The sequence below is a fragment of the Urtica dioica genome, chromosome 4, assembly GCF_054948205.1.
Source record: "Urtica dioica subsp. dioica isolate 48M chromosome 4, U.dioica_male_clone48M_v1_H2, whole genome shotgun sequence".
Classification (NCBI taxonomy): Eukaryota; Viridiplantae; Streptophyta; class Magnoliopsida; order Rosales; family Urticaceae; genus Urtica; species Urtica dioica.
Genome location: NC_142759.1, coordinates 5,108,789 through 5,120,031, shown reverse-complemented (window position 1 = coordinate 5,120,031; position 11,243 = coordinate 5,108,789). Strand labels below are relative to the sequence as shown.

The 11,243-nt window shown below is 34.2% G+C and overlaps 1 protein-coding gene and 1 pseudogene across 1 annotated transcript; both read left to right on the top strand.

The window, feature by feature from the left end:
- Positions 1-1,878: 1,878 nt before the first annotated feature.
- LOC149399596 (secreted RxLR effector protein 161 pseudogene) lies at positions 1,879-2,439 on the top strand (annotated as a pseudogene).
- A 5,250-nt stretch (positions 2,440-7,689) lies between these two features.
- Positions 7,690-9,717, top strand: LOC149399595 (carlactonoate CLA methyltransferase-like). Its single transcript, XM_089612591.1, has 4 exons — positions 7,690-7,800; positions 7,887-8,276; positions 8,455-8,727; positions 9,224-9,717. The coding sequence occupies exons 1-4, from the start codon at positions 7,726-7,728 to the stop codon at positions 9,560-9,562; spliced, it is 1,077 nt and encodes a 358-aa protein (XP_089468717.1). The 5' UTR covers positions 7,690-7,725; the 3' UTR covers positions 9,563-9,717.
- Positions 9,718-11,243: the final 1,526 nt, after the last annotated feature.

Sequence of the window (11,243 nt, the reverse complement as noted above, 5' to 3'; positions counted from 1 at the left end):
TGGTTATAGATTTTTTCTCACTCTTGTTGATGATTGTAATGGATTTTGTTGGGTTTACATGATGAGGAATAAATCTGATGTTCACAAGATTATACCTGTTTTTTGCTCTATGATTACTAACCAATTCTCTTGCACTATCAACAGTTCAGGTCTGACAATGCCAAAGAATTGGTATTTAGTGATTTCTTTTCTAAACTGGGAATTTTGCATCAATACTCCTGTATGGAGACCCCACAGCAAAATTCAGTGGTCGAAAGGAAACATCAACACATTCTTAATGTGGCAAGAGCTTTATTTTTCCAATCTCAAATTCCTATCATCTACTGGTCTGATTGTATCTTAACTGCTGTCTATCTAATCAATCGTACTCCTAGTCCCCTGTTAGGACACAAATGTCCTTACAATGTGTTGTTCACTAAAGATGTTGATTACAATTTTATGCGGGTCTTTGGTTGCTTAGTTTTTGCATCTACACTGCAAGCTCATCGTACTAAGTTCCAACCTCGAGCAAGGAAGTGTATTTTCATTGGGTATCCACCAGGTATCAAAGGATACAAATTACTGGATCTAAACACTAGAGAAGTGTTTATCTCTAGGGATGTTGTTTTTCATGAACAAGTTTTTCCTTTCCATAACCTCAATACCAAGTCTCATACCATTGATCCTTTTCCAGATTTTGTGTTGCCTTTACCTGTGTGTGATGCTGCAGATGATATTTCATCAGATATTAGCACATTTCATCTTGATGGAGATAACACTGCTCTACAGGATCTACCTTCTCACAGTCCTGATCCACATCAGCACTCAAACACTTAACATGACTTAGCCACCCAGAGTCCTGGTCCTCTTCCTAGTGAAGATACTACCATCATCCCTGTTAGACGATCAGATAGATCAAGAGCTCCACCTACTAAGCTCAAAGATTATCACTGTAATGTGATCAAGATGAAATCAGGTGTACACTTACCATCTCCACATCATATCTCTAAATTATGTTCCTATGATGGTCTATCTCCTTCCTTTCAACATTTCATACTTTCTGTTTCTGAACACTTTGAGCCTCAATACTATCACCAAGCTTGCAAGTATACATATTGGAGGCAAGCCATGACTGATGAATTACAGGCTATGGAAGATAACAATACTTGGAGTATTGTTGACCTGCCATCGAATAAGAAGAGTATTGGTTGTAGGTGGATCTACACCAACAAATTCAATTCTGATGGATCTTTGGCCAGACATAAAGCAAGGCTCGTGGCAAAAGGGTACAATCAAAGAGAGGGAGTTGATTATATTGACACCTTCTCTCCAGTAGCTAAGATGGTTACTGTTAAAATTTTACTTGCCCTATCTGCTTCACATAACTGGTTCTTAGCTCAATTGGATATTAATAATGCCTTTCTAAATTGTGATTTATTTGAAGAAGTGTATATGGATATACCTTTGGGGTATGCTAAACAGGGGGAGCAAAGAACGGCAGACACCAAACGAGTTTGCAAATTGCATAAGTCCATCTATGGACTTAAGCAAGCCTCTAGGCAATGGAACATTACCTTCACCAATGCCATCATTTCTTTTGGTTTTGTACAGTCTAAGGCTGATTATTCTCTTTTCACACGTGGATCTAATGACAATTTTGTGGCTATATTATTATATGTGGATGATATTATAGTTGCAGGTCCTAACAACAAGGTCATTCATGAAGTCAAGGCTTTCTTACAATCTAAGTTTAAGCTCAAGGACTTAGGCCCTCTGAAATTTTTTCTTGGGATTGAGATAGCCAGGTCAAAGGATGGTATTGTCTTGAGTCAAAGACAATACACTCTTCAAATCCTAGAAGACTATGGTTTCCTGGATTCAAAACCAGTGTCAACTCCCATGAATCCCAGATCATCCTTGAACTCTGAGGAGGGAGTTCCTCTAGAAGACGTGACACAATATCGGAGCTTGATTGGCCGTCTTCTTTATCTCACTATCTCTAGACCTAACATTACTTTTGTTGTACATGCCTTGAGTCAATTCTTACAGGCTCCTTCTACTGTGCACTTACAGGCAGCTCATCATTTGCTACGCTACATTAAAGGTTCACCTGGACAAGGACTGTTTTACTCAGCTTCTTCATCGATTCAGATTAAAGGATTTTCGGATGCAGACTGGGGCACGTGTTCAGGCACAAGGCGTTCAATCACAGGCTATTGCGTGTTTCTTGGAGACTCGTTAGTGGCCTGGAAATCAAAGAAACAAACCACAGTGGCTAGATCTTCAGCTGAAGCGGAGTTTCGTTTGCTGGCTTCTGCAACAAGTGAGCTGCTTTGGATGCAGCAATTGTTACGTGACTTTTGCATTGTAGAGCGTCATCCCACAGTGCTCTTTTGTGACAACCAAGCAGCATCTACATCGCTACCAATCCCGTGTTCCATGAACGTACGAAACACATAGAGATTGATCTCTATTTCGTGCGTGATCATGTGCAACGAGGTAATTTGAAGCTGTTGCCGGTCAGATCACAACATCAACTGGCTAACGCATTTACTAAGCCTCTTCCTGCACCAGCATTGCGCTCTTATATGTCCAAGCTGGCTCTCAAGGACATCTTTCGTCCACCTTGAGGGGGAGTAATGGAATCTGATGGTTTTATTATTTGTGTTCTTAGTCGGTTGATAAATTTCTTAGGTCTCAAGTCTCATTCACTGCGTGTTTGAATGACTTGTCAGTTTACGTTTTTGACCTCTTTATTTCATTAATAAGTGAGGATAGATCTGTCTTTTACTTTTCCCTAAGCTTGTTAGTTATGTTAGTTAAATACTGTTTGTTGTTTGTAATTTCATTCATTCAATAGAATCTCAGATGAAAGTTCTCTTTTCTTATTTTCTCTCATCTTCTTCAAACCCTAGAATCTGTGGTTGAATCCGTGACATGGTATCAGAGCCAAACTCATTCTCGATGTTGGGCCACCCGTTTTTACAAACTTCACGCACCAGTTGTTCAATCCTGGACGTGAGGAGAGTGTATGAGGAAGTCCCACATCGACTGGGGATGTATCCTTTGTGCTCCTTATTTTGATCATGGGTTACTCCTCCTATTGTCAATTGGTTTTAAGATGGAACCTTATGATACTTTAACAACAATATGTATATGATTCAAACAAATTTGACAAAACTTTTTCCGTTTGGAGATTCTAGAACAAATTAATTTTTTCTTTTAAAATAGCATGAAATTTCCAAATGCAATAAATCTTTTACTCATAAATAACTACTGCTACGCAACTCTTGGGATAGCAAAAATCTGCTAGCATTCAATACAAAATTCAGATAAATGTTAGATAATCTAAATTGACTTCCTCTTCCAGAGACGTACATTTAATGTTTTTTTTTTGGCACTCGTGTCATTCAAATTTTACAGGTTGTCCATTTTCCCTTTTTTTCTTGTACATATCTCTCTTAATATGTAAATATTACACGTGGCAATAAATTTAATGACGGTCTTATAACATATTTGAATATTTCCAGTTCCACATATACGGATAGAAGCTTATACAATAACATTACCCCAGTGACCAAGACTCATGGTTAAGATGAGAGTACCGATATAGTTTGAGAAGACGATATATTGTGGTGTATATCGTGTACATTAGTGATATTCTTTATTTCAGTTACACTAGATAAAAAAGTATAAATTAATCTGGAAAATTGACATACATAATACTATTTATTTGTCACTTACAAAAAATCAATTAAAACTCAAATATTAACATATTTATTATTTAGTATCAAATCGATCACGAACTGCAATCAATTCGTGATCAATGTGCACGAAATCGACCCAATTTGTGATCGATTTTAATACTAATTGTGTCAATGTTTGAGTTTTGATTGATTTTTTTTTTAAGTGACAAGCAATTAATATTATTGTTATCAATTTCCCAATTAATTTCCTTATTTCAACTGGTTTCTTATTTTTTTAACTATTCTTTATTTCTCGGTTAAAAATCGAAACTTGACAGGGTAATTGGGAATTGCTATTAGGAAATTAACTAGGTATCTTGAAATCACGTTTTTTTTTATGTCATTGAGTTGTTTTGTTAGAAATAGTCTTCGAACTAGTAATTTTTTGTCCAATCAGTAGAGTTGAAAATTGATATTATTTGGCATTCTAAAATGGGTTATCATTGTCAGAATATAAGTCTCGTTTGTTATGTTGTAACATACAATTTTTTTTACTTTTTCTATGTAGCCTAATCACTGTTTTGCTACCAGCGTTTGTATTCTTTGGGCCGTTTGGTTTAGTTTTTTAAACTCGTTTTCTGTTTTTAAATTCTGTTTTCTGATTCTAATTTTTAAATTTAAAAAACAGATTTAGAATTACGTTTCAGAATATTTTAAATGTTGTTTGGTTATGTTTTCCATTCAATTGTATAGAGATAAAACAGAAAACAACTTTTCATTGTTTTCTGTTTTCTAAACAAATTTCAAAGAAAACAGAAACATGATTCTAAATCTGTTTTCTGAATTTATAACCAAACAGTTTTTCTAAAACTGTTTTCTAGAATTTAGAATCAGAAAACAGAAAACAAAAATAGAAAAGTTAATCAAACAGGGGTAAGTACTTTAGAAATCAAATCCCTAAAATTACTTTGTCTTCCCTTCAGTATACTATCACCATCAGAACACAAATTTATATTTTCCCATGTACTCAAAAGCTTCTAAAAATTTGTATTATGTCTTGTTATCCTATATATTATATTTATGGCAGAGCCGGATTATACTAATGTATTGAATATCGTTAATTATTCTCTTCTTTCTTTTATCACTTGATTTCGTTTTCTTATTTTGGTGTAAACACTTGACCTTATTGTTGACTATTCGATAAAAACATTTACGTGATGTTATATTGTTTTTTCATCATGTTCACACTACCTAATCACTGTTCTCGAATTACAGATTTTTAACTAAACTATTGGTTGTATAATTTTAATGCTTATGTTCTTCCTCTAACAATGTCTTCATAATATTTCCAGAGAAAGAAATTTTGCTGAAGGCAGTAATCCAATCAATCCATATCTACAACATGAGCTGTTTCGAATTACCGGCATCCATTTTCTCTGATATTAAATCGGCGATGGCCAAATTTTATTGGGGTTTTGCTTCAAAAGGAAACAAAATACATTGAAAGAAAATTGAAAATCCATTTGTCGATCGAAGTTGGATGGTGGACTAGGTTTTCGCTCTTTTGAAGACTTCAATCAAACCTTATTGGCAAAACAAGCTTGACGAATTCTTGACAACCCTCAATCTCTCTTTGCCAAGATCTTTAAATCTAAGTACTTCCCTTTTACCAATCTCAAGTCGGCGTTTGCAGCTATAACCCTTCACTAGTTTGGCGCGAAATTAAATGGGAAAATGAATTATTACAACAAGGTCTTCGATGTGGAAGATAGGAAATGGAATGCTTATCAAAATAACAATAGATCCATGGATCCCAACTTCATACACTTTCAAACCCATTAGTTGTAAACTTGAAAGCTCGAATTAATACGTATCCATCTTGCGCTTAGAGACCAAAGAATGAAATATGTATTTTCTCCTCATCTATTCAGTGAGTTGTAGACGTACAACAAATTCAAGCTATTCCTCTATCTTAGAGATGAAAATGACTGATTAATTTGGCATTACACGATTGATGAAAACTATAAAGTTAAATCTTGTTATTTGCTAGCTAGCCATAAATCGGAAGAGGCATCCACATAGGATTCTACCTCAAATCAATATTGGTGGAAAAATTTATGTCATATTCAAGGTATAACAAATCTCTAAATCCAGATTAGGATCTTTGTTTTTTCGGATTAGATAACTCTTCCACATATTTTCCATTTATAATTGCAGACTTTTCATTTGTATGCCAATGTGCAATAGATCAGAACGAATTATAAAGGATTTAGTTTCGTTTCGTTGTTTCCTCTTTGCCTATTTCCCGATCTTTTTTATTTATTTTTTCTATATAAATAGTTAATTCTTAAGATCTGAGTCTACTAGAAATCTTTATTCAAACTGTTTGAGAATTTAGAACTATTTAGATTCTACTAGAAGCTAAAGCTCTTGCTCTCCGCTACGATTGCTCTCTGCTACGGCTGCTTTGGAAGTATTTCTGCCTATTCACTTTGTGAGGTCAGGTGTTAAGACGGTGGTTCAAGTTCTCGAGACGCATACTACTTTCAAGAATGAGTTTGGTTTTTTCTCGTCGGATGTATCTAGTTTATTGTCTTTCTTTTCAGGTGTAAAGCTGTCTCACATTTATAGGGAGGCCAACATGACAGCCATGGTTTAGTAACTTACGCTCTTTTTATACATGATAAACTCAATTGGTTGTAGGATACCTCTCTTTTGATAGAGTTATGGAATTAATCATGAACTTTGTGTATTAAACCTGGGCTTGTGGAAGGAAATGCATTTTCATTTTCATTTCCATGAGATACGGAATTCCGTGTTTGACTGGAAAAAATTATTCCTTCCAGTTTTGATCGAAATTCCACTGGGTTGAATTTTCATTCCAAGTATATGGAAATGAATTTTCTTCCGGTCATAACAAATTTATTTTGGCACGGTTTAGAGCCGTTGGATTTGCAACTGCCACAAATCCAACAACTCATAATTTAAAAAAAAAAAAAAAAAAAACTTAATTGTATGTGCGGAAGAAACCATTTCCGCTGGTTTCCATCAACATCCACTCATCGAGCGGAAAGAAATCTTTTCACTCACGCTTCCCTACGGAAGAAATCATTTCACTCGAATTTCAAGGCTGGAAGAAAGGGATTTTCATTTCTCCTCTGTACCATTAAAGCTAGCCATATGGAACCCGGGAAATGGGATCCATTGGTCCCGTTCCATATTTTGCAGGAAATGAGACTCTCGGAACCGTAAAAAATGGTATCGATAATGCATTTATTTTATATTTCTCATATTTATTTTTTCATTTTATTTTAATCATGAATGCATTTATAAATAAATAAAAAATTCATATATTTTCAATTAAAAAATAAATTTTAAAAATATGGTACTAATTGGTGCTAAACTAGAATACCAGTTTCGTCTCATTTCTCATATGGTTTTGAGATAAAAAATCCCGATACCACATTTCATAATACGATTTTTTCTCATTTCTCATGTAATACCAACGGTCTGCGAGATCCCAAAAAAAATAGATATTATTTTTAGTCTTTGTGATTAATAATATATATTATTTAAAAAAAAAAAACAAAATACCATAATTCATTTATGGCATAAATATGTCAGGTTTGGTCATAGAGGATTTTACTTTCCCAAAATTCGATCTTATTCATAAATCAACGTGCTCTCTGACTGACCAACTTTTCAAGCATTAAATACACATCACATATATTGGTTATCTTCTTCTCTTTTTCTTCTTTTAAAGTGTACTAATCTACATTGACTATTCCAGACATAATCATTTATTTAATCACGATTCATCATTACACAAGTAGATTTATTATTATTTATAACCACTATGATAAGATTTCTCTGAGTGGAAAACAGCCCACATCAGCATCACTAATCCAACTCCGGATCACTTCACAAATCACAAAAAAGGACTATATTCAACTGACATCATTCTCTTTCACTATAAATTGTCACTCGCAATCACACAACCATAAGAACACTTTGATAACTATAGCAAGAAAAAAAAAAAAAAAAAAACACAAGTCTCGTAATGGATGTTGCGACTGTGTTTCACATGACTGGAGGCAATGGTCTCACCAGCTACACCAACAATTCATCTCTCCAAGTCCCTCTCTCTTTTTCTCTATTTATTTCACTTATTTTCAACGCTGTCATCACTGATGATTTGTTTGAATAACTAATTATACACAGAAAAAGGCGTCGGACATAGTGAAACACACAACCCTGGAGGCAGTGAAAGAGGTGTACACCAACACAACGCCAAAGAGCTTTGCCATGGCGGACTTGGGGTGCTCTTCGGGGCCGAACACGGTGTCGATCGTGAGAGACATCATCGGGTCCGTCCACGAGGCGAGCCGAGAGATCATGTCTTCGCCGCCGGAGCTCATCCAAGTCTTCCTCAACGACCTCCCATCCAACGACTTCAACACGATCTTCAAGATATTGCCGGATTTCTCCACGGAGTTCGGGGACTCGACGGTCCTCGTCGGAGCCTATCCGGGCTCGTTTTACCGGAGACTCTTCCCCAATAATTACCTTCACTTCGTCTATGCCTCGCACAGCGTGCACTGGCTTTCCAAGGTATCTTTAAGAATCCAGATCGTCTGTCTCTTTTGTATTTTTAAATAAGTAGCATTTGTTACTTTTTTAAAAGTGACATAGAGACAAAAAAAAAATGAATTTTTTATTTTCAATCAGGACCCTGGAAATATTAATATACATTTTTTTTTTCTCATTTCTATGTGAAATATTGATACAGGTTCCCCCGGGGATTTATGATAAGCAAGGGAAATCGATTAATAAAGACGCAATCTACATATCGGAGATGAGTCCGAAAGCGGTGGAAGAAGCTTATTACAAGCAATTCAAGGAGGATTTCCCGTCGTTTCTTCGTCTGAGGTCGGAGGAAATGACTGAGGAAGGGAAAATGGTTCTGATAATTCTTGGAAGGGAAGGTGAAGATCATGTTGATCGAGGGAATATGTTCTTCTGGAAGGTCTTGTGGCGTTCTCTAGCTCTATTAGCTTCTGAGGTACGTGTATACATGCATATAATCCGTAGTAATTCATCAAAGACACACATAATTTCTTTTTGTTTTTCTTTTTTTTTTGAAGAAAAACACATAGTTTCTTCATTCCCTTTTTGAAAGAAATATTGTTTCGTGAATCTATTTACATACATATATATATATCGGATTTTTTTCTCTCTTATCGCTCCTTTTCTGTTTTACAAACGAGCTTTTTTAAATGTCTTAGATTTGTCTCCTATTTCCGTAGAGTCCCATTATGGGGGTAAATTATTGGTAGAAAAGAAAATTGAAAGAATAATAATCCCTAGAAAATGATAAAGGATACAAAAGATTTTTCCTTATATATATATATATTCATTAAAGGATGATTCTTCCTTTAATATTTATCTAGTTAATTATTTTAATATATATTTCTTCAAAATTTCTACTATACCATAATGCAGACGGTAAGAGATTTGCATTTTGTTTCCAAAATTAAATCAATTTTTTTTTTTTAAAGGGAAGGGTTAGTCAAGAGAAGCTTGAATCTTATGAGGTGCATTTTTATGCACCAACGAAAGAAGAGCTAATAGAGGAAGTGGAAAAAGAGGGCTCTTTCAAGTTAGAAAAATTTGAGACGTTTGGAATGAGGAGCGACGAGAACGGCGGCGGAACAATGTCATACGGGACGAGGGTTGCGAAGACCGTTAGGGCTATCCAAGAATCCATGATCTCCGATCACTTTGGAGCAGATATTTTGGACGCTTTGTTTGACATTTATGGGATGATAATGGATAAAGAGTGCGCTACGGAAGTAGTGAACCCCATCACTTTTCAGCTTGTCCTTCGGAAACTCTGAATATATATATATATATCATTCTATGATGATAATAATTTGTATTGATGTAAAATTGTTCTATTCTGAAGTAGGAGCACTTTTCTTCGCTTTTAATTTGTGGCCATTCAGTTTGAGAATAAAGCGTGCACGGTTCAGGTGCCCAAAAAAAATAATGCTCGACTTTTTTTTTAGTGTACTTTGCAATATAATTGTCTGGTGGCAACTGACAGGAAATAAAAACTTTTGACTCGTAAAAAATGAATTACAAATATGTGGGCAGTGGCGCGTTTGTGTTTACTATGAACAACCAAATTGCCCGACTATTTCTGATTATTAATGATTATTAATGATAATTATAAGGTCAAACCAAGCAACTAATCCTATTACCGTTAATTAACAAAAGTTTACAATAATTACCTAGATTTACATTAATTAATAAAAAAAAGGCGGAAAAAAAAACATGTTCCTAAGCTTTGACCAAAAATTGAAGCAACGAAATGTGTTGAAGAGAGTTTAGATATTTTAATAAGGACAAATGCTCTGAAAAACAAACGATCGAAGAGAGAGAATAAAAGTAAGATCCTATAAATTAGGGAATTTGAATTTAAATTGAGTCTTTTAATTTAATTTAAAATTAAATATAACTACTCAATTAATAAGGGTATATTAGGTATAAAATAGTTTTTCTTACTTGTCATGTCGAAAGCTATTTCTTAATGAAATTGATATTTTTCAAGTGGTTTAGTGAGCTATATTTCTATTTTTTTATGTAATTCAATATTTATGAACATATCATAGAACTATGAAGTTAATTTAGTGAGTTACTCTCTCATTGAGCCGACCTTCAAAAAGATCCCTAGTTCCCTACCGTTTTCCAAATTCCAACACTTCTGAGTCTGACTTCCTTTAATGCCATTTTGATATTACCAAAAAAAAAAAAAAAAAAAAAAAAGTGTTGGGCTTTAATTCTAATTGAAAAAAATGTTGTAAAAAAAGATAAATATCAATCCCATAAATTTGAGCCGATCTTCTAAGCTATTGACGTTTTGTCAAAACTTATTTTTACATTTGAACCGCCCGATTCGTTCATTTGAACGGTCATGATAAAGATTTTGCTCATAAATAATAAAAAAAAGGAGAAATTACACATATATACTATGTATTTTAGTAGAATGACGAGTTTAATTTTTGTTTTTAAAAAATATCAAGTTTATACGTTTTGTTTAACTAAAATGATGAAATTATACTCTGAAATGAATAACAGTAGTGTCACAAATCTCTATTTTATTGATATTAACTCTAATATAAGAAAAATAGAATCAAATCCAAACAACTACCCTAACTTCAAATTCACAATTTTGAAATAAAAATAACCTTAAATTGAAATTAAATAATAAAATTCATATCTCCCAGACAGTGACGGAGCCAGGATTTCAATCAAAGGGGGGCAAATTTGAGAAATATTTTTTAGGAGGGGCATTATTGAAAAAGAACTTACAAATTTGGGTCAAAAACATAATTATTAATAAAATGTAAGGGTAAAATTATAAAAAGTTTAAAAATTTGGGATTAAAAAATAATTTTCAAAAATTGAGGGGGGGCATTGGCCCACCCTGGCCCCCACCTAGATCCGTCACTGCTCCCAGACTTCATTCCGTGCTTGAATTGCAACTCTAAATCTTAGATTTTCTGTTCAAATATG